We start from the raw sequence: 23,737 nt of genomic DNA, 5'->3' as shown, positions 1-23,737 counted from the left end.
CTAGCTGGGTCTTTGACCTATTCAGTGGGACTTTTTCTCTCCCTTTTCTCGCAAAACCATGGGAGGGAAACATCTAAGGCTTAGCTTCATTGATCTCGGCTAGAATTAGTTGTGTGATTTCAAGAATAATGTTGTCTTGATTAGTGGTGCGATGTGATGTGTGATGTGTGATGAGTTACAATGTAAGAGTTTCCTATGATCTGGTACATCATACTGTCATTTGCATTTTCCCTTTCTGTGCTGTGTTTACATGATACAATTAACCTTGTTTGTGTGGCTCATGAATCAAGCTTTAGCATATCTAAAATATGTAGATCGTGAGATTGGTATACCCAGTGGAAATTGTAGCAAGTCTGGAGTCCTGCAAGCTTGAGGTTTTTCGATAAAAAAAAATTGGATTGATGAGGCTTCAGGTTTCATGATATGAACTGCAACTTCAGTGAGTCAGTGTAGGCTACAAGTTCTAGAGTGTCTCAAACGAAAAACATGCATATTCGAGACTGGTTTCAATATAAAAAAAATGTGGTTTAGAGAGAGAGATCATATTGCCTGCAATCCTGTTAAATGTACTGGCCAAATGGATTTCCATGTGTTTCAATAAGTGAGATAAATTGGTAACTATTTTTGCAGTCATCTGCCCTCTCCACATTAACATTAGTCAGGTATAGTTTGCAAAAATGCATAGCATGAAAGAATTTATATCAATGTAAATTATGGCGAGTCCAGATAGAAGTGAAGTAATAGAAACAATATTTTGTAGTCATGTATTCTTAATTTCTTACAATTAGTCCTGGAAGCCTCCTTTTTTTCTAAAAAAAAACTGCACGATTAGATTGTTTTCAACTTTCATCGTGTGTGTTAGCACACTTCGAAGCAATCAACAGAGTTTTATTCATGCATCTTTCACACAAAGACAACAAAAGAAAACATGCCCAATACATCTTCATAGTCCATAAGTAAATACATCACCAAACATTGATAAGGGGGCTTTGTTTCTGTCTTCCACAACAAAGAACCAAAAGGCAACTGATTGTTAGCATCCTAAAAACATGTTACGATGGGTGGTCTACTTGATGGACACAATTCATGGTCATTGCAAGGTGAACTGCAGCATCATACTCCTCACACCCTTTCGAGCTCAGTTATGTGCTTCCCCAGCTGCTCCTTCAGTTCTTTCCGCCACCCTTCAATCAGCTTCTTGTGCTTGGCAATAAGCTTGGACTTGGTCTTCAGTTCTTCCTCCATTGTAGTGATCTCCTGCGTAGTGCAAAACCAAACATGTCGACAAGATGAGTAGGCATGCCTGTACTAAGGCATTATTATATAAGCAATTGCATGAAAAATACATGTGTGAAGGTGAATACAAGTACTTGGAAATTTCACTGGGAAGTGGGAACACCAAGTTTTCTAGAAGTGAGAATTCAGCGAGGCTATCAGTTCCTTCAAATATTTTATTTAATTTTGAGTTAATAGATATCCTATTCAGTACATGAAGTAGAGGACGAGCTTCGAGTTATTCGAGCCACCAACGAAGCCCGCGGCTGTCACCTCATGAAGCTCCCCAAATTCCTCGTCGGACATCTGATCATCATCACCTTCTCCTCCAGCCAGCAGCGTCTTGAGTGATGGGAGGTCAGTGAGCTGCCGAGTGAGGGGGTTGAACAGCCTGATGACGAAGCTGGTGTCGTCTCGCAGGACGAGCATGCCCTCTGGGTTGGCATGTGGCCCTTCGGCCACACTGTGATCGGCGAGCTGATGGAGATCCTGGAGGTGAATGCATTCACCCGTGGCGATGTTGCCAAACTTGCGGAGGGTTGCAGCATCTCTGTCCTCCGGTAGTAGTAGGATCCACCTGCGGGGGTGGATGCTGCGGTTGATTCTGTTCTCGCCGCCAATGCTATCCCTCCATGCGCTGCAAACAGCGCGGAAACGGATCAGGTCTTTCTCATCGGTGTCCATGGCGCGCTCCGCGATAAGCGCCCTCATTTCTTGTGGCAAGCCACTTGCCCAATCTCTCCTACATGCACACAAACACCACTGACATCTAGTTAAAAATTAGGTTGTAGAAGGAATGGTAAGGATGGAGAAGAGGAAGAGGGAGGGACGAACCAGTTATTGTTAGAGATATCCGAGCGCTGACGAAGGTTGGGATGTTGAGGTTCTTGTGGCTGATTTGCCATGGCTTGTTGCAGTGGAGTTGTTTCTTGGGTAGAGAGCAATGCAAGTTGGTATCAGATGTGCTCAAGCTTGTAGGATGGTTGAGGTCGAGGTCAAGCCAATCCCGCGCTTGCTTCGGCATCGAACGAAATACAACTGATGCTGATGACCTGAAGTGGGCAAAGGTTTGAAGATTGATGCTATGCAAACATCCATATGTGCCTTTCACGCGCTACCTTACTGCAGCAAAGTCCCAGACATGTAGGCCTTCTATAGCAGTGGCGCATCTAACCAAAAGATTTAAGGGGGGTTGATGCCTTCTTCCTCCTCTTCTCCACCCCTCCTAACTCTATTTTTTTCTTCTCCCCTCTTTGTCTTCCCTAGCTCCGCTCTTGCTTCTAATGGAGGTTGCAGCCAGTAGGCCCAGTAGGGGGGCTGGAGCCCCCTCATCCCCCCTACTCCCCTACTGGATCCGCCTCTGTTCTATGGATCTACAAGGCCATGCAAATCCAACATCTCATTGGACAGCTTCGCTTTCTTTCACCTGCGTATCGCACAATGTCGATGCAAAGCGCACTAACAGTTTATCATATTATTGCATCATCCTACAACAGTTGCGGTGCAAACACAATACACAAATCATTCATGAATTTGTGTGCCCCTAGTAGATCTTGCAAACCAACACATCGAAACCGGAAGAACAAAAGGGAGGGAAAGGGAGAAAAAGAGGAAGAAACGTGTGCGAGCATCGCTTGAAGTTATTGCTGGCCACTACCACTTCCACCGCCACCATTGTTGAGTGGTGGTAGGGATGAGTGATGACGGTCAACATGGAAGTGGCGGAGCTACGTATTCATGGCTACTTAAAAAGCTTTGATAAAAATCCAAAACATAGAGAATAAATAAAACCATACCTTATTCTCTGATGCCATTGATTTAGCTTGATTTCCTTATTTCTTCTGCCTCAGATTGGATCTGGATCTAGATCTAGATCTAGAGAGAGGGAAAACAAAAAAGAGGGGAAGAGCGAGATATGGTTGCGAAACTAGAGCTAGTCACCAGAGCATCGGCGCTACTTGGTTTAAGTCACAATCCTTCATAAGCCTAATGTGGTATCCCCTTCAAATATGTGCATAAAAGAGAGGAACATGAGGGAGGGAGAGCGGAGGGGGGAGGGGAAAGAAAGTTTGCGGCTACACATGAGAGAGAGAGCTTTCTTCACTCCGCCTCTCCTATGGGCCCACATGAAAAAGGAAGTGGGCCCATGAATTGAGAATCACAACAACTTCACATGAGAAGTGTTGTCGCTACAACAACTTCACATGAGAAGTGTTGTGGCCATAGCACGTGCTACAGACCTTGCGCTTGCGCGTATGGGAGGTAGGGATCAAAGAAAAAAGTAATGTTTGGTTGAGTGGGGGTAAAGCAGTGGACTACAAGTGTGAAACAATTTCTTGTACTAAGAATTCAAAGAAAACTTTACCATTGTTGTTAACTACCGGCACTTCAAAGGGCTTAGGTACGAATCCCTCTTCTTGTGGGCTCCCTTACGTCATTTAGGTCTTTCAAGCCACAAGGAATTTTAGTGCCTACAAATTTTCTCATAGATAAATATACCAAAAAAATCTAATTTGTGAGAAAATCCTAAATAAATGAAATCGGGTGTTGTATTCTAAATGTCACCAGGGAGCCAATTCATTACAACTGGTGATGCGGATTTGTTGAGAAAAATCCTAAAAAAATAAGGAAGAAGTCCATTTTACACCCTCCAACTATCGCCGAAGTCCGAATTTCCCCCCTCAACTCCAAAACCGGACATATCCAACCCCGAACTATCAAAAACCGTGCAAAATACCCCCCTCGGCAGGAAGGACGGCGGTTTCGGCTGACGTGGCATGTGGGGCCCACTTGTCAGGGTGACACATCATTTTTTTTCTTTTTTTCTTTTTCCCTCTCTGTCCTCTTCTCCCCCCTCGCGCCGGCCGCTGCCGCCCTCGCCCCGGCCGCCACCCGCGCCGCGTCGCCGCCCTCTCTCTCTCTCACCCTCCCTCCCTCTCCACTCTGCTTCCCCCCGGCGGCACCTCCATCTCCGCCATCTGCGCGAGCCCGGCCTTGATCTGCACCGGTGAAGAGCAGCGGCTCCGGCGGCGTGACCCGGCACGCGGCGCGGCCTGCTCGATGCCTCCTCTGCTCTAGCGTCGCGGCGGCGGCTTGGGCAGGCGCCAGCCCTCCTCTGCTTCGGGAACCTCGCCGCCGCGAGCCCCTCCTGCCAAAGGGCAAGGGGCCCTGCCTCTACCGATGCAGACCGGTCTGCCGCGGCGGCCCGGGCCTCCGACGGCCTCGAGCTCGGCCGGCGCGCGGCCTCGGGCTCGGCCTCGAGCTCTGCGAGGCCACGGCGGGCGGCGCGGGTGGCCATGGCGGGCCGCACGGGTGGCCGAGCGGCGCTGGTGGCGAGCGGCGCAGATGGCCGGCGGCGCCTCGCCCCCTTCCTCTCCATCCTCGACGGGTGGCGAGCATCGTCCCTGCCGGAGGCCCCGCGCCCGCCATCGTAGCGCCGGAACCTCGACGCGCTCATGCGGAGGCTCTTCGTGTGGCCTTTAGCTCCATGGAGGCACCGCCGTCCACCCATCTCCGGTGAGACCCTGCCCCGGCCGACCCCAGCCCCGAGCTCGCCATGTAGCGGCGCCCCCGGAGCCCCCCTTCCCCGTGCCCGGCGCCCCTTGGAAGCCCCTCCCCGGCGAGCGCCGCCCTGTCTCGGGAGCTCCACGGAGGAGAGGGAGGGAGGGAGGGAGGGAGGGAGGAGAGGATGACGTGTGACCCTGACAAGTAGGGCCCACATGCCACATCTGCCGAAACCGCCGTCCTCCCCGCCGAGGGGGTATTTTGCACGGTTTTTGATAGTTCGGGGTTGGATATGTCCGGTTTGGAGTTGAGGGGGAAAATTCGGACTTCGGCGATAGTTGGAGGGTGTAAAATGGACTTCTTCCAAAAAATAATAAAATACAGCTTTTGTGTATTACAGGCTGTAGCCGTCGTGAACTTTTCGTTTGTTAGAACTTAGAAGCAGCAAGCAGTGTCTTAATTATATGTATGACGACCTTATTATTGTTATTGATAACAGCGCACTTGTATGGAATAAGAGTCCCTCCCATGAGATGCATATGAGAGTGTATTGTCAATACAGTATTGGAGAAAGGCTCTACTGATAAACACGCAAAAGACTCTACTCCTAACACCATCAAGTGCAAGGCGCAAGTAGTAATTCACTCGAAACAGTTAGCATTAAGCACTAGACATAGACGCCAACATTACGATCCAAAGCCCGACTCTTCAAAGCTGTCGCAGCTTGGAGCCCTGGTGACATGCCAAATCAAGCCGGAGGAAGTGCGAAATGGAGCACACGAGTAGAGTCGTCGTGGTGACAACAAACAGTGCCTTTAATCAAGAGTTCCAAACAAAGCAATGATCGAGTAGAAAGATGTATATGAAACCCCCTAAAAACAAGATGTATATGAAAAACCAAGTCGCTAACAAAGTTAAAAGAGACTAGATGTCACGTTATTCCCATCAATAACAGGAAAAGATTAGCCAGACAAAGCTACCACAAAGCCAACACCAAGAAGCAAAAAAATTGTAGATTTTTCTTTTATCTTCTTTGAGATATATACCAGTGCAAGTTCTGCAGCTCATCCCCGGCTTCCTGGACGCGCATGAATCCGTTCCGACCTGCGTGCTCGCCCGCCGGAGCACCAGCTCTGGAAATCGGCCATGGACCAGCAGCGCATCGTGGAAAAGATCTGCGACTTTGTGGGCAGTCTACTGCACCTCCATGAGAGTTTGCATACAAATTATAGATTGTTATAAGCATTCTAGCGTTGTTAACAGTAACAGATGATTAGCTTTGGGTAGGCCGTGGAACTGAACAGTGTGCCGGGAAATTGGAACCTCTCCTGTTCCAATCTCACCACAATTTACACCAATACATTCTTTCAGGTTAGGCAGCATTTGTACTTGACGAGAATAATGTTGTCATGCAACTCTGTACACGCACGCACAGACAGAGACAGATACAGACAGATAGGGATGAGGCCGTACTGTTCGTTCTCTTCATTATACCAGACTTCCTAATAAAACGTCGAGATGTCAGGTGTACATCTCAACCGCAATGTGATTAGATCCTGATGCGCTCAGGAAAGAGAATGCAAGATTCAGTAACGAAGACATGCATTTCATTCTATGGCAGATATACTGTCACTGGAAATTCCATGGAAGCGAACTAGAGTGCCCCATGGGCAGCAGTATGTTAGGGAGCATTATATTACTTCTCTAAACAAATACCAGATTCAGTGAAGCAGTCGCTACATTGATTGCATGAGCAAGAAAAGGCAGTTTCCATTTCATCTCTGTTGCTGAAGTGGCACATAACCGCAACTAAGCGATACAAGTAACAGAATATCCAAGATGCAGTCTACCTAACAAGCCAAGGGGATCTACCAATTGCGCAAAACTCCAGATACAACATTTCAATCAAGTCAATACAGCTTGCGAGTTCGCTACTTCTTCGCGTAAGTGATGACCATCTGGTTCTCTTTTGAAATCTTAAAGCCTTGAAGATGGGTCATGGCAGCGGTGGCCTGCGCCTCGTCTCCATACTCCACAAAAGCGATCCCAGGCTTTGCCTCAACCATCCGAACCTCCTTGAAGCCAGGGTACTGGCAGAAGAGCATTTGCAGCATCATGGGGGTTGTCTCGTGTGGCAGATTTTGGACGAAGAGGATGTTGTTTGGTACAATAATCTCTGGCATCATGACTCTCTGTCCTCCAGCTACCGGTAACTGGGTGAGCTGGTACAGAAAAATAAGTCATGTAAGCGGAGGACATCATATCAAGTAATGGAGGAACACAGTTACATACGAATAAGGATAATTGCACCAACTGCTGGGCTTTATATCCCTAATATTATGCAATGCATAAAGAGCTATAACATCATCACTCAATACTTTGCATGACAAATTCGCCTAACACAATGCAATGAGAATCTGGATCATGCACAGGCATGGAAATTTATTTGCCATATAGTATTAAATTATGAGCAGTAATCTGTAAAACACTGTATGTGAACAAACGGCACTGAGATGAGTTGATCTTAGCACCCATGCTCAAACATGTGCAATAGAGGGCCAGGGCTTTGAGCACAAGCATTCACCATCCAAAGAGAAGCAACTACTTTTACATGTCACATGCACAACATCTTGCACGAATCAAGAAAACACAACAAGCAGAAATATGACTCTAGCCTATTCTGAAGTACTCACCTGAGGAGCCCCATAAACACCAGGGTAGGCATGTACACCCATGCCAATTTGACTAGCATCATGGTGCTGCTCGCGCTTCTGCTTCTTTTCAGCTGCAAAGAAATAAGAAAACTAATGAGGTTTGCTATCATAAAAGAATAGAGGAAGGCAAGCCAAGTTTCCATAAACCCATTACCCATATCTTTATCTAGCACAAGTTCACCCAGCAGCAGTCTTTCAAATCTCAAGAGTATGTAAGGCAATGTCTAGTGTACAGAACATTTAACTGATTCTCAGGTTGGAAGAAAGCCTCCTCATTGACCCAAATACTTCTATTTCATTTAGTATTAGCATTGTATATAACATCCTAGTATACACATCGGCAATTGTAAGTTCAGAGTAAAGTTGGAATAGAAAAGGGCAATTGTCAGAACTCAATCAACTCATTACAAGAAATCAAATAGCCATTTGATCACCCTATTAGTATAAAAGTAATCCATTGATTTGGGTGGAAATTTCGTATTTACATTTTTTTTAATAGCTTGAGAGTTGTTATCAGTAATCATGTGACAAAGCTTTGCACTGGAGAAAGACCGCAAGAAATATTGATACCTCATTATTTTGATTATTCTAACAATTTTAACACTGAACTGCCAACATCATTTGTCCCACAACAAAGAGGAACAGCAACATTCTTAAGGAAAACAGGTTACAAGGATATTAACACCTCATGACACATATTTATCCTACAAAACACTCATATGTTAAGAAAATCCATCATCAGAATAATTTTTATTAGTATTTATGAAGTACAACTGAATTATTCAGTGTTAAGTCTTCATATGTGACGGATCAATTAAACTTAAATCCTTGATCTCCAGGTCAACATAAGAGGTGAACATCAACGTACATGGAAGGGCAAAAACATTGATACCTAAGCAAACATGGATCACAACCACATTGGTTAAACAACAACTAATGTAAATGAAAAGGCGTGTTAGCCAACAGACAGGACACCAGTTAAACAATGAATGTAAATATGTAATATAAAAGGCATGTTGGCCAGCATCTTACGTTTTTCATCAACCCTCTTCCTTCTTTCTCGAGGGACAAAGGTGCCATCAGCTTTTGATACAATATCTGATTTGGTCTTGGCATATTGAATTTTCTGAATTCAGACAACAAGATTTCAGGAGCAAAGCAAATAGAAAATACGCAATTGACATAGTTTCTTGGATCCAAAATGCAATAAAGTTACCAGATGAAAAGACATTTGTGGACCATATTATTGAGCTAAAAAGTGTAACCAACACAAGCATAGGCATAGGTTTTAGGATTATCTTCTAAGAAGAATCAGTTGAGCAAAACCATTAAAGAACAATGCCTTAAAAACTAGTTTATTTGTCACAGGCCTTGGAGGTTGCACAGATAAACACAGAATTAAAAATTACAACCTTAAGACTGGCAGAAACAGTGTGAGGGCGAGTATATCTTCTTTCTCAGCATGAGATTCACAAACCCAATAAACATTCCCTCTAAGCCAAACACAGCATGACACAGCAGCAAAGTTGTAGAGTAACCCAAATTAAGGGACACGAAAGCTTGCAGGCACCTTTCAGTGATGAACTCACCATAGGTTTGTCGTAGAAGGGAAAGTCTTGCATCCTCTTTATAGCCTCAGTTGCTGATGCAACATCTTCGAAAACAACCCATGCTTGGCCTTTATGCTTCAGAGTCTTGAAAGCAAGCACATCAAGAATCTTCCCAAACTGGGAAAAAACAGCGTTGAGGGACTTTTTAAGTTCTGCAAGGATTTCAGAAATAATTGTCAACTATAACAAAACATAGGATAAAGCTAAGGTTGAACAGAAACACCAACATGTATGTAATTGCTGCTCTTCTTCGGTTCCGAATTGAACAGAAATTTCAATTCCAGTATCAAGTATATCAAAAAAGAATATGAGCATAACAACAGTGCATGCTATAGCCACCAAAGCCCAAAACTTCAGCAGCAAAATAAGTACACCCTTGCTTACCCAACACAATTCAACAGGAAACCACTAAATCCGCACTTCAAAGTTTCAACACAAATGCTGAAGCAGTCCATGACCATCCCATAGCTCAGACTAGCTGGGCACAAAACTCACATATACATGGACCAACACCAAACCGCATCACAGCTATCAAACCCAGCTGCTCTATAAAGAAAGCCTAAACAAGGGTTACCAACACTCCTAGCTCCTCGAAGGTTTTAACTATTCCCATATGCTAGTGAGGAAAGGGAAGACCACGCAATCCAACCATCCTCGTCTCCTATTCCTACTTAGCACCATAGTAGCAAACCCCGATATCCATTGCCGGCCGCCTTGGGCCAGTCGCCAAAAATCAACCCGCAGAGATGCAATTTTCCGCACGGAGGCGCAAAAACTAACGAAAAATTCGGGATAAATCCCTAGGGTTTAGCGGACGGAGGGAGGGGCAGGAAGGGTACCATCGAGCTTGATCTTCTCGTTGAGATTGTTGATGTAGATGGTGACGTTCGGTGGGATGCCGTTCGCTTCCCCTCCGCCGCCACCGACGGCCGGCGCCTCTCCGCTCATCTTACTTCTCTCTCCTCGCGCGGCGCTCGCCGAGCTCGAGAACTCTCTCTCTCTCTCCCACCTCGCCTCTTTGCAGCGTTGGGCTTTGCTCTTTTTTTTGTGAGGAGGAGGGTTGGGCTCTGGTGGCGGTTAATCTTATTTGGGCCCCCAGTGGGCGTTTTAGGGGGAGTGCTGAGTTGGGCCGGAGGTCTGAATTGCATTGCCAACTTTTCATCCCCCCAAACCGAAAAACAAAAACTGTCACTTCAAGTTGGAATGTTGGATGTTGGACTACTAATTACTAAAATCCTCTAAAAAACTAATATAGTTGTTAATTATACTTGGATAAGTAACTAGTACAGTACTAGTTAAACAACCTTCTAATCGCACCCACCTATATTAAATAAAAGATTAAATGCTCCTTTGGATTTGGGTCACCTAAATATACCAACTTGTGCCGTCACATGACAGCTTCGCATAGAACGCTCCAAATTTGAGCAACTATCACCACACAACGAACCTTGATATTTGGTCCGAAATTTTCTTCAGGAGACCGAACAAGCATTTCAAACAAAATATGTGTTTTAAAATGTTTCTCGAATAGGCCGTAGTCTAACCAACTAACCACAATCTTTCCCTTGCATGACATGGAAATGGCATTTCCAGCTTCCGGGTCCGCAATGGAACGAAAGGTACAAAGAATGATTCTGCAGATGCCTAGATGGAAATAACAATTGTGCAGACTTTTTTCCTCCAACAACTACATATTGTAAAGATAATATTACCATACATCAAGTCACAAAGGGTGCAAAAAAAAATGCATGACATAGCTAAAAAAAATAAAGACTACCAACATCTACTGGATGTCATGCTGCCAATGAGGTTCTGTGCTGGCAGGACAAGAACAAGAACATATGGTGATGAATCCAACCTAATGCTGTACATAATATCCTTTACAGCCAAGCTGCCACTCAAGACACAGATAAAGGATGGTTCAAGGGGATTGGCTGATGGATGTCTAATGCCATGCCCTGGTGGATCCAACTATCCAAACAATAGATCACCCCCTTTGAGCTGACTGACGATGATGGGACCGAAAGTACTGCTGATAAAATGCTTCAACCTCTGGCTGGCTGTAAAGTGGAAGACAGAATGATGTAATCAGTTAGCTTGCCTTCAACTCATGCGTCTGACCGAAAGACAGAAAGTACAGTTTGGTTTCAACATAAACAAGTACTAGTATCATAAAGTGCTTCTTTTGTTGCCATGATAGTTTAATCAGTATATGGGGAGTCAAATTGTTATTTCCACCTTTGGGTGGTTCACACGTAGCTATTTGATGGTCACTTGTTAACTGATCTACATAGAAAATTTCAGAAGGGATATAATGTATGCAAACTCTACTATTCTACTGATGTTAGTATAGCCCCAAGGAAACTAGAACGAAGTAAACTATACTCCTGTAGTCCTAGATCCATCAGGTCTTTGATGGGTACTCAACAGTAACCTACTAACCCCTATCGTTCTCTGACTACACGAAACTGCTGAGACACAAGTGAACCAGGATACTATGCAGAAAGTTTTTTCCATAAGCCCACAGCTAGACAAGAAACCCTAATGTTGCTAATTGGATGTGAGTATGTGACATACAAACATTGTCATCAAAGGATGTGTCATGAGGTGGAAGAGATGGAATTGGCTATCTCAGGAAAAAGAAATTGAAACTGGTTATCCCATAAAAAGATTCATTAAAGGAAATCTTGTAACAATTACATCTCCATCCTTATTCAAAGTATTGGCAGAAAACATCATTAATAATTGTTGGTAGAAGGGAAATCATACCTAAGCTTTCCTTACGAATATCACTAAGCATCAGTAGGGTCATAGTGTCAAATGTAGTTATTAACCATTATAAGTTTTGTACACTAAGCTATTAACCTTTCATGAAAACTTTTGCTGAGTGAATTGATTCTTTATGGAAGAATTTTTAGAATAAAAAAAAACAGAAGATCTAGCCCACATCATCCTTCTTAGGAATTTAAATTTTTTTTACATCAGCTAATTGCTGGAACCTCAAATGTTCTTTCATTACGTCATTAAGGGAAGCATGGGTTCTAGACCTCTAGCTAACATGGTAACGGTATAATAAACATTTGTCTCCAGTGAGTCAATTCATAAATTTATAGCAGAATAATAATCCTATGTGAAGGCAGCTGATTTACCTTATTGGGAATTTGTTTTCTAGCATGTGGTGGACCCGTATCAGTTGGCTTCAGGATCTGAAATGAACACATTAGGCTCTCATCTATGCTCAATAGAGCACCCACATTATCGAATTCTCCACAATAATTCGGAGCAGAGAAGATTGTCACTAATCGCCGTTGTGCGAAGAACTCATAGCCATCTTCAACCACCTAGGGCCATTGATTATGTATATGCTAGCAGTGTCAGGTAAAGATCACAAAGAACAAAAACATGTGAGAAAACATACAGACGACAAGCTTTCACAAACCTGATGAGCTCGGCAAATAAGATCGAGATCATTCTTCTCTAAAAACTCTACAAGCTTATCTGCACCAAACGTACATGAAACACCTCTGTCACTCTCCCCCCATCCTTCTCCATCTGGGCTAGGATCAGACCAAAGCAAATCACAGAGGAGACCATAATCAGGAATCTCAGCTGGCCTCTCGATATCCTTTATCTGGTCCAAACTAGTCAATTCAGGTGAGAGACCACCATGCATGCACAGTATCTTGTCATCAATGACTGCTGCAATAGGCAGGCAGTTGAAGCAATCCGAGAATATCTTCCACAGCCGGACATTGAACCTCCTCTTGCACTCATCGTAGAAACCATATACTCTGTTGATTTTCGCATCTTCATGGTTCCCTCTCAACAGGAAAATCTTTTCCGGGTACCTGATTTTGTATGCCAGCAGCAAGCATATAGTTTCCAAGCTCTGTTTGCCTCTATCGACATAATCTCCTAGGAATACATAAGTTGAAGTTGGAGGATAGCCACCCAAATCAAACAGTCTCAGAAGGTCCACAAACTGGCCATGAATATCACCTGCAGAAACCCCACAGTTAATAGGCGGAAGCATTGCATATAAAGATATAAATGAGTTTATAGAATAAACGCACTAGAAAGGAGCTCTACACCCCTACGCCAACATAATTCTCAACCGCACAGCCGGCACAGGTGAGTTCACCTCACTGAAACTCACACTGACTCTCAGTGGATACATCATTAAACGATCAGTAATAAAGCAGGTAGCACATAAGTGGCTGGTAATGTTATTTGCTAGAATTGTGTTTTGGCAAAGAAAGTTCTTCATGGAGTAATATGGACAAAACATCACCCTAACCAGATAGAACAGAGAAGGGCACGGCCACTCGATTGCATTTCTCGTGGCCTACACTCCTACCAAACCACAAATCATTACTCCTGGCAACTTGTCCATGATTGATGATTCCATCATTCATTCTCATGCCCTCAAGCTTGCAGACGGGACACGTATGGAATGCAGACAGCCAAACCCAAACCCAAACCCAGCACTAACCAGCTATCCAAACGACAGTTTAATCCTCTGATTGAGCACCGCGCTAATCCTGGACCCAATTCCCCACTACGATTCAACATTTCCATTTGAAACCAAAAATAGCACGACCGAAATCACCCTTCCCCATCCAATTCATCGGGGAAACCGCGACGCCGAGGGACGGAGGAATCAGGCGGGCATCCCAAACGAGAAGGGAAAGGAATTAGGCGGCAAACGCCGAGACAGACAGAGCGCGCGACGACCGATTACCGCAGATCTTGACGGGGGCATGGATTCGGAGCAGGTTGGGCTGGGAGAGGAGCACCCGCTTGCCCTCGACGCAGAGCTGCCGGATCTCCGCCTCCGACAGCTGCACCTGGCGCCCGCCGCGGCCGCCCTCCACGAGCCGCCGCACCACCTCGTCCACCGCCGCGCCCTCCATCGGCCCCATCGGGGCCCGCGTCATCATCATCTTCCCGCGGCCCCCCCTTCCTGCTCGGCGACGGCGGCGGCGCGTGGCGGAGGAGAGAGAGAGAGAGAGAGAGAGAGAAAGGTGGGGGTGGAAATGGAGGTTGTCGTCGACGAACCGAACAAATCGTTGGAGCTGAAGTGTTCAAAACCGCGTGAAGGAGGATCAGCCGTTGGCTCCCGGACGGACGGCCTCTGATCGACGAGCCGGATCTTTCTCCAACTGTTTTGTCATTTCCTATTGTGCCGTTTGTGGGTGTATGTTTCTGTGGGATGAAACGTCGAAGGTCGTATTCGTACAATTCGAGGTCCACCGTGTCAAAATAAAAAATCGTGGTCCATAATTTGCAATCCCTAAAAAAATATTCTGCAAATTGAAATTTATTTTTTTATCAGACCATTTGTAATTTCCAGTCACATTTGGAACATACGAGTTTCGTAGGGTTTCAATACATTTGAATAACCTGTACTTGATTGAATTGTTTCTTGCACACTGAGATCCTTAGTAGTACAACTCAATCACGGTAGTTTTGAAGCCAGCTGCAGTTTTAGCATGAACCATCCAGACTCCGTGGAAGTTGAGCAGGTATGAAAGAGAGATGGATTCAAATGGTCTGAATGGACACATTAACCGTGTTCGGCTGGTCTCCAGCCCTACAGTATTTCACTCTCACACCACTCCAGCTCCAGCCAAGTAACAATATTTTTCTCTCACACCACTCCAGCTCCAGCCTGCCGAACACGGTGATTTTCATGTGTTGCTACCTGCTCTTAATTCAAGCCGAGTGTAGCTCTGGTTGTGTGTACAACTGTATATATGGGGCTTGGAATCAGGTTTGTGAGGAAACAGCAAGTGTCAACTTGATTTCTACCTGGAGCTGGAGAGAAATGAGTTGATCTTGAGAAAATTTTCGATCATGTCTAGGAGAACACTGTACGGGTGATACAGAACATGTTAGCTGTATCATATGGAGATCAAGTAATTTCATGTTCTTCACCATACACACACCCTTTCCTTTCTCGACGAAAATAATATCAGTGATGAATATACAAAAACAGTGTATCTGTTTTCCACAAACACCACACGGCAAAAACCGGCCCACTGATATCTGCAAACAACAGTTACAGTTTCTCATACAAAATGGGAAAAGGAGCAAAAGGCAAAGAAGGCAAGCCATGCATCCGGCCAAAAAAACACGCCCAAGCAGGGCCCACTGTAAAAAGGACTGCTGCCAAACTGGTCATCAACCCTGACAAACCCAAAGTGTCCAGATGATATCAACCAGGAGCATGGTCCGACCCCAGCCCAACCTAAGCCGTCTTCTTTCATCACCTTGCTTTGATCCAGCAATACCAGAGCCCACGGGAGAAAAACCACTAGTCGACCACAGTTGACATCCAAGTAAACGAATGACCAGGAAAAATGCCAGAGCCATTGATGATCATATTATCTGGAAGGTTTCTTGCGGCTAAGGATCTCTTGCTCTTTGAGGCGGTGCTGGAAACGTGCCAAGCGTGCTTGGAGGCTGACCAGGCCCGCAGCCTTGCGTGAGAGCAGAAAGCTCAGCTGTGTGACATAATTGTCAATAAGACTACCTGGTTGATCAACTTCTGCCAAAAGGTTCATCTCCTGAGATAAATAATGCACATGTTTCAGCAACGTGGTGAAAACTAATAACATTGCAAGTGCTGTATTTTCAACCAGACACCTTACAAAAAAGAACAAACTGGAAAGCTGAAATGTACTCAATAACACTCATCATTTTGTGTTTCTTATATAAAAGAAAAATACAGTGTGGGGAACACCCCCCCCCCAGAGTTGTGTAAAAAAAAAATACTAGACCATCGATAAAAAAAATAACATTGCAAGAACTCTCTAGCTCTCTCGCTCTCTGGGCCTGTTTGGCAGTGCTCCGGCTCCTCGGGTGGAGCGGCTTATCTAGCGTAGTTGGAGCCGTTTTGAAAAACGTTTGGCAAAACAGCTTCACCCGTTGGATTGAGACTATAAAATGTCTAAATTGCCCTTTCCTATATTTTTCCTTTACTTTTTCCTTTTTTTCCTTTCCTTTTTCTCTTCCTTTTCTTTTTTTTTCTCCCCTCCTTATCCATTCACCCCCACCTCCCCTGCACCCGCGGCCCCATCGGCCTCCGCCCGCGCCTCCTCCCACCAACCGCGAGCTCCGACCGGCGGCCGCCGCCGCGAGCTCCCGGTGCCGGTCGCCGCCCACGGCTCCTCCCCCTGCCGCCGCCCATGCTCCCGCCGGCCGCCGGCACAAGCTCCCACCGGACGCCTTCGCCTCCTCCTACTACCACCCGCGCCACCTCCCGCCGCCCCCCCCCCCCCCACGAGCTCCCGCCGGCCCCTGCACCCGCCGCCACGAGATTGGGGAGGGGGGGCAAGCGACTCCATGGAGGCGGACGGAGCCACGTTTTGTTGGCTCCGCCTCGCCCAAAGTGCTCCAGAGAGCGCGAATTCCGGGGCTCCAGAGCTGAAGCCGAGGGTGAAGCACCCATTTGGCAGGGCTCCGGTCGGAGCCGGCTTTGGAGCCGCTCATGGAGCCCTGCCAAACAGGGCCTCTCTCTCTCTCTCTCTCCATGGGATCAATGAACTTATATGTACTAAATGAGCTAACATTTTGTCCTACGGCTACACCAACAGCAATAAATCCACATCATAATATCATGACCTAAACAGTATATCACAAGACAGCTTAGCCTATAGTTATGCATCTTTTTTTAGACCAATATAGCTATGCATCTAAGAACTAGACTGGTATTATTTATTTAGTAGATGAAATTAGACTTACTTCACGCACGATCTCCATTGTATTCTCGATTTCTTTCCTGTGAGCTGCAATGAGAGCCTCCTCTTCCTAACATACAAAAGAAAGTTTAGCGCCACAGCTTGATCCAAGATCAAATAACCCAACAGTACTCATGAATTTTTGTTACCTCAAGAATTGCATCAATTTCCACATCATCACAAGAACTTTCCTTCTCAGACTGCCTAGAGGAAGCTGAAGCAGATGGTGGCCTTTGCTGCTGTTGTGGTTGCTTTGCCTGCTGCATTTTATACCCAGCCCGACCTGTCTCAGACCCATTATCCTTTTTTGCATAGTTGCTCTGCTTATCAGATTTGTCTTCTCTAGATGCCTTTCTTCGAGGAGGAGAGACTTTTGTAACTTTCTCCTCCTCTTGGGTGTTTGCTGAATTCTGTGCCTTACTAGTGTAACCAGTTTGGCTGGACTTCAAATCATACCTCTCCCTATCATTGAAACCAGATGCTGCACCATTTTCTTCTCTCCCTCTATTAGAATAACTTGGAATCATACCAAAGGAATTTCTATCTGGCTCCACAGAAGGGATGGATGTAAAAGTTTCAGTGACCTTCCTATGGGTAGCAGCAGGTCTCTTCTCTTGATTCTGATTAGGAAATTCTTCAGCTTCAGCAGGCAATGGATATGATGGAGCTGAAGAAGACTCCCTACTAGAAGTATTAGTTGGCCCTGTAGACTGTTCTTTTCGTGTGTTTCCACTCTTTGAAAGACTTTTGACCCTGTTATTTATAATTATAAAGTTACCGAATTAAAGACAAGAACCATTTCGTAATAATCAAATGGCGCATATCACTTGGATATAATGAAGTAAGTACCTATCAGCATATCTCAAGGTATTCAGTGTGTGCTCACATGAACCTGCATTTGGTGAGATGCAAGAAATCATCACTGTCCTAGAGTTACCAACAAATGAGTCACGAAGAACCTCAGTAAGCTTGCTTCCTCTAAAAGGAATGTGTATCTGATCATTATCAAGAGCTCGAATGCATTCTTTCAGAGCTAGCAGACTCTTATTTATCTCTGCTCCCTCAATCCTGATATGATAACAAGTTGATGGTTAAAATAAGTGACAGTAAAATCAGATAGCAAAGGAACTTGATATATCAACAAAAAGGTGCAAATCTACAGAAACATAAGCAACACCTTGTCTGCCTATCATTGTCTGTAGTATCAGCACCACGCTCACTACCAGCAAGATCAATAAACGATATTTTTCCCACAGCCTTTGTGTTTTTAGCTTCATTAGCATCGCGGTCTCTCTGTCTCCTGGTATCTTTGACAATGGTGTGCTTCTTCACAGCCAGTTGCAGAATAGCATGTGACCTTGATGATTCTTCATTTGCCCCCGTTGACCCTGTGCTCCTTGCTGCATTTCCTCGCTCAATATATTCCTTGACAATCTGGACATCAGAGACCTCAAATTCCTGCAGGCCAACAATGCAAACTTGTTTCTTGCCATCTTCCCTCATCAGTAGGTGCCTACAAAAGAAAGGATAAGAATTTTCAGTTCAAGTAAAATAATTTGGGTATGGCATCCCAAAACTGATTCATAGGCCCAGATTTCAAACAGATGTGGTCATAAGTTAACTTCTATAATCTCAGAAGGTAGTGCTGTTATTTCAGACATGAAAAATCCCTTTCATTAATTGATGAAAAATGTGGGTTACAACAAAGAGAACTTTAATGATGCTTTGTAAACCTACAAAAATGCCCTTTTACAACAAAAGCATAAAAGCAACGTTTTGACCTATCCAAAACATGGACTTCACAGTCAAACAAAAAAAGGCTGAAGGAGACAACAGATTATGTTTTGATGAAGAATATGGTAGAGTACATGCTTCAACACTCCCACCAGAGATCATCAGTTCAAGATCAACAAGCACAGACATCCACAAGTTCACCCATACCCAACCCGGAAAAGAAAGGGAAATAAATATAATGTGACATCTTGACACTCTGATACATAAAAACAATAAAAGAACAGTATTAAGTATCACGTGATCATATAAAAAGAAATGCAATAACCAACCTTCTGTCTGATAGAAGATCAAAGAGCTTCCCACCATATATTTCGAAATAGCTAAGCCACAACTTAAAATTCTGATTCCGATAGACAGGTTGATGTAAAAGACGAACCATGTCTTGCGCAGCTCTGAGAGGCAAAGGCTGCATTGTGTACGTCTTGCCACTGCCTGTTCATAAGACATACAAGAGAAGGTAGAAACAATCTTGATCTTGAAAAGCAAATGAATTGCAACTAAAGATGTTTCAATTTACAATATGAGATGTAATAATCAACAAAGGGGCATTATTTAAAGATCAGTGACTAAACTTAGAGCTCATGACTAAACTTAGAGCTCATGATAAGTTATTTGTGTAAATCATATAGAGCATTAAGGTAAACAAGACTTAAGAAAAATTACAGTATACTAATGACAGAAAAAGATCGCAATATGATATTGACATGATCAGCAGAAACTATCAGAAACCACAATTCACTTATGAGTAAAAAATATAATGCATAAGATAAGCTTGCTATATGCCTGTAAGAACTAACCTGTTTGGCCATAAGCAAAACATGTTGCTTTCGTTCTCTGAAATATAATTGGAATTATGGGTTCCACTGTTTCACGGTACACCTGTTCATCCCATAAGGTAGACAGTAAAAATTCAATGATGATTGTTGATAATATACACTATGTACAATAATGGAGAAACATCAAATGTCAATAAGAAAATTGATACTATGGACTAAAACCCTGCAGCCCAAAAACTAGGGCCATAAATTTAGAATCAAATCGTTACCCTTATACAGTTAGATGAGAAGAATGCAGTAACAAGTATTTGTTCACAATTAATTAGATTTGGTGGTTATAATGGGAAGGGCAGGCATTCGTACAGGTATTACAAATTGGTTGTGAGGCAAGTGACTTAACCAGATAAGCCATTCATCAATCAAGAAGCATACTTGGGCATCAAGTTGAAGCATACCAGAGAACTACAGGGGCTAGAATGCTTCAGATTTAAGAAAGAAAAATGTTGTTTATGAGGCACAACAACATGCATAGGAGAGAGCACTTTGGAGAGAAGCAGACCTGAGGAATGAAGGCATGTTGCCTAATTCAACATTAGTGAATAAAGAATCACTCAGCTTCAGGATGGTTTGGCCATTTCTTATGACTAGCTCATTATGATTTTTCTCTTATCTATATCCATGGATTAAGGATAAGTGAAAGGTACACTAGTGCAATCCTAACTGATACAAAAAAGAAACTGTAGTTAGGTTAAACACAACTGGTGCTACTACTTTGCCAGTTTGAACAAAGGAATCCATCCTTCAAATTTATTGGCCCTTCCTGTCATCTTCTCAGTGAAATTCAAATTATCATCCATGGACAAATTAACAGGATGGTCGTTGAAATTTTGGTGTCTTAATCCAAATTGTCCGTTTACGTAACTACATGGTGCCGGGTGCCACAGAATAATCAAGAACAGCAGCTTGGACCGACAAGAGAAAGAGCAATACCTCATCATTCGAAACATGTTCATCCAGGACAGCATCAAAACAAAACTCATGCTTCTCTACATAAGCTGTTAAGTCCACCTTCAGTAGAGAGAATATGTTAGCAAACAACATGAGCTAGGATAAAACATTTAAGTGGTTGTAGTTTTATATGAGCACATAAAATTTCCTGAAGATGATCCACAGATATACCTTTAGCTTAGGCTCATAAACTGTCAAAAATGATGAATCATGCACAGTTATGATATCTTCTTCCTTTCGAGATAGTTCCTTTCTGTTCAAAGGCCTCTTCCTTACCTGAGCATGTGATGAACTAAGTCAGGCATTACAAGATTAACCAGTTGGCACAAACATATGAATGACTTGAACGTAAAATTACGTACCACTACTTTAATCTTTGCTACATTATTTTCTCTAGCTGTGCTCTCTTTTTCACTGGTCACCAAACCATAATTATCTACTGGGACTTGCTGGCTCCCTGATGTCAGATCCTCCTCATCATCATCAATTTCCTTTGGCATAAAGGGCGAAGGCTCGAATGGTTCTGATGCTACATCCTGCCAAACATAATAAGCTTAGAATAGACTGAATGAGGAGAGTTCACACTGATGAATCAATATGAGACGCTATTTTTGCACATAGATCATGCAATCACACATATTTTCATGGCATATACCTCAGACAGCAGCTCAGTGTCATCCATAGCGTGAAGGTCTAGAAGGCCAGCTCCAAGGTCACCTCTAAGTTCGGGTGAATACAAACCCTCTACAGGGTTTCCACCACCAAAGCTCTGAGACGTTGGTGTGTAGGGCTCAGACATTGATCCGGGTGCTGACTCTCCATTAAAATTTAGGCTTCTCAGAAGCGTATAAAGTCTCTGCTTTTCTTCAATTGATTGTGGCCCATAACCCTATCAAACAGTAATAGTAATTGTAACCATCAGCTATGCAATGGCATGTCAAAGAGAGTATATTGACTATATACATATGTAACTATCCTATCACTAGGAAAAGCATAATACTTTTATGTAGTGGCATACAATACTTGAAGCAAACGGCATTAGTAAAAAGAAAAAGAATTTGTTTTGTTATATCACATGTGGCAAAACAAGGACTAAATGAGGCACTTCAGTCTTCAGATATGTGTATATGAGTTTGAATTTAATTTCTAGTTTATACTTGGCGCTCATTCACATTACAACAACAATACTACATTCAAGTTAGAAGAGTTTCCCAACTTCTAACAAAGCTTATGCTATATGATGTGAGCATACATGGTTCTCTGCAATAGTTCCATGAACATTTCTTGCTTCAGTCAGTACAAACTTCCTTTTATCTGAACCGGAGACAAAAAAAAATGGTACATCCTATTTCTAATATAACAAACATAGACACATGAATCGAGAGATCATCTCTTATTATTTCTCACATTATTTCCCAATAGGAGTATGATCTCAAAGGCATTCCAAAAGAAATGGAAACTGCCACCTGAATGAACCATAAAGAACAAAGATAGATTAATTCCTCGATTCCATTTTAATGATGGCTTTTCCACTCTTCCGTTTAGAACTACAGAAGACTCTGTGATGCATACTTGCATAACTGAAAGCTGGAACAAAATAAGCATTTGTCTACAATCGAATGGAATAAAATAAAAGATTTGAAGCTAGCTCCCAATTCAAGAATGTGGGTTTGTCCATAAATTAATGTAAAAATCTCGTGAGTGTGCAGGCCCTCGCTGTAGCAAGTGATTGCCTTACAGCTCAACACCATTCTGGATTAATCAGCCTTGAAAAGTCCTAGCAAACGCTTAAAAGAGTAGATTCTAATCATGCTGAAGTAGCCGGACAACACAAACAAATTCTAGACCAAACCAAGCTGAACCCGATCAATTCGAAGCAAAGCAACAAACACTAGAGCGAATCGTGAGATTCCAAGGCGTCATCTCGACGGCACTCTGATCCCGACCACACGGCACGGCATTAGAGCGCACCAAAGACGCGATTCACATTCTAACAGATAGATCACGCATTTTCTCCCGAGAGAGACGGGAACCTCACCTGCATGAGAAGGCTGGGCAGCATGCTTCCAGCGCCGGCGCCCCCAAGTCCAGCCATGCCACCGCGGTAGTCGCCGCCGCTGCCACCGGCGGCGGAGGACGCCGCGAGGTGCTGCAGCCCCGCGGACTGCAGCCACCGCGCCATGACGGCGTCACCTGAATCACCCATCCCGGCTTGACCCGCGGCCCCTGGCGGCTGCGCGGATGAAGCGGCGGCGGCGCCGGAGCCCGCGCCGCCGCCGGCGAGGCGCTGCGACCTCCGCTGGGGCGCCAACTTGGCGACTGGGTGGCGGGATCACCCGAGTCCCGAGGCGCCGCGGGCGGTGGGGGATCCGGCGGCGGCGGATCCCAGATCTGCGGGGGGCTGGGGAATGCGGGCGCCGGATTTGCGGAGGGCGAATTGGGAATGGGAATTGGGGGAGGAGGAGGAGGAGGAAGAGAGTTGGGGTGGCTTGGCCTGCCTGGCTGGCTGGTTTCACTTTTTTATTTCTTTTTCTCGCTCTCCAAAATAGGTTCGCTGGTGATAGAAAAAGTGCTTTAAGAGTGAGAAAAGTTGGCTGCAAAATGGAGTTGTCGAAGTTTTCCCAACTTGCAAACAAAGAAACAAAGGATAAGAATTCCGGGAAGGAATAAGGTGTTGCTTTGTTTCGAATTTTGGAAACTTTTGCGTTTGAAAATGACTTCGTTGTGGCTTTGCGCATTTGGGGAAGAGGATGGCCGGCTTCTTTTTTATTTTAAATCAACATGTTGAGTGTCATTAGTGGTTTGGTTATTACCATCATAACAGGTGATACGGTGGCATCGGGTAGTGTTTATCACTATTCACCACGTAGCACCAAGTGGTGAGGTTGCAAGCTAGGACAATTTTTTATATGGGCTAATAACAATTAAAATGAATTATTTCAACTTCAGATATAGAATATAAGGCAAAAATATTTGTGAGGCGGGCAATCGTGAGAGTTGATCGATATACTTTGTGGCAATTTGTTTTAGGGCACAACACCCATTTTTTTATAGAGAGGAGGGAGAGAAACGTGTGAATAAACAAAAATACTATTTTTTTCTTTTATGCCGCTAAAAGCAAAAAGGGAGACATCCAACTGAGAAGCGCAACTTGTGGACGTTAGAGCATCTCCAAGAGTTTGTCATATTTTACTTGGCATATTTTGTGTTTTGCCAACTTCTAAAAAGATATGCCAAGTAAAAAAAGAGCTTATCTCCAACAGTTTGGCATAATTCACTTGCCAAATCCAGATCTAACTTACATCAGAAACCCT

General features: G+C 44.1%; 3 protein-coding genes across 3 annotated transcripts; all 3 read right to left on the bottom strand.

Moving 5' to 3' along the window:
* Positions 1-6,499: 6,499 nt before the first annotated feature.
* LOC120697480 (U1 small nuclear ribonucleoprotein A-like) lies at positions 6,500-10,129 on the bottom strand. The gene is made up of 5 exons (XM_039980731.1): positions 9,943-10,129; positions 9,083-9,255; positions 8,526-8,619; positions 7,473-7,564; positions 6,500-7,001 (listed from the first exon to the last, which is right to left on the bottom strand). Exons 1-5 carry the CDS (start codon positions 10,049-10,051, stop codon positions 6,711-6,713), a joined length of 759 nt encoding a protein of 252 aa, XP_039836665.1. The 5' UTR covers positions 10,052-10,129; the 3' UTR covers positions 6,500-6,710.
* Positions 10,130-10,643: 514 nt separating this feature from the next.
* LOC120697479 (serine/threonine-protein phosphatase PP1-like) lies at positions 10,644-14,152 on the bottom strand. The gene is made up of 4 exons (XM_039980730.1): positions 13,845-14,152; positions 12,543-13,102; positions 12,253-12,444; positions 10,644-11,163 (listed from the first exon to the last, which is right to left on the bottom strand). Exons 1-4 carry the CDS (start codon positions 14,044-14,046, stop codon positions 11,149-11,151), a joined length of 969 nt encoding a protein of 322 aa, XP_039836664.1. The 5' UTR covers positions 14,047-14,152; the 3' UTR covers positions 10,644-11,148.
* Positions 14,153-15,025: 873 nt separating this feature from the next.
* Positions 15,026-22,937, bottom strand: LOC120697478 (kinesin-like protein KIN-13A). The gene is made up of 12 exons (XM_039980729.1): positions 22,462-22,937; positions 21,079-21,312; positions 20,786-20,959; positions 20,595-20,699; positions 20,406-20,483; positions 19,437-19,518; positions 18,909-19,071; positions 18,023-18,358; positions 17,695-17,913; positions 16,995-17,598; positions 16,850-16,915; positions 15,026-15,672 (listed from the first exon to the last, which is right to left on the bottom strand). The coding sequence occupies exons 1-12, from the start codon at positions 22,627-22,629 to the stop codon at positions 15,490-15,492; spliced, it is 2,412 nt and encodes an 803-aa protein (XP_039836663.1). The 5' UTR covers positions 22,630-22,937; the 3' UTR covers positions 15,026-15,489.
* Between the last annotated feature and the right edge of the window lie 800 nt (positions 22,938-23,737).

Source organism: Panicum virgatum, chromosome 3K, assembly GCF_016808335.1.
Source record: "Panicum virgatum strain AP13 chromosome 3K, P.virgatum_v5, whole genome shotgun sequence".
Classification (NCBI taxonomy): domain Eukaryota; kingdom Viridiplantae; phylum Streptophyta; class Magnoliopsida; order Poales; family Poaceae; genus Panicum; species Panicum virgatum.
The sequence above is the reverse complement of the archived record's forward strand: the minus strand, read 5'-3'. Positions and strand labels throughout refer to the sequence as shown.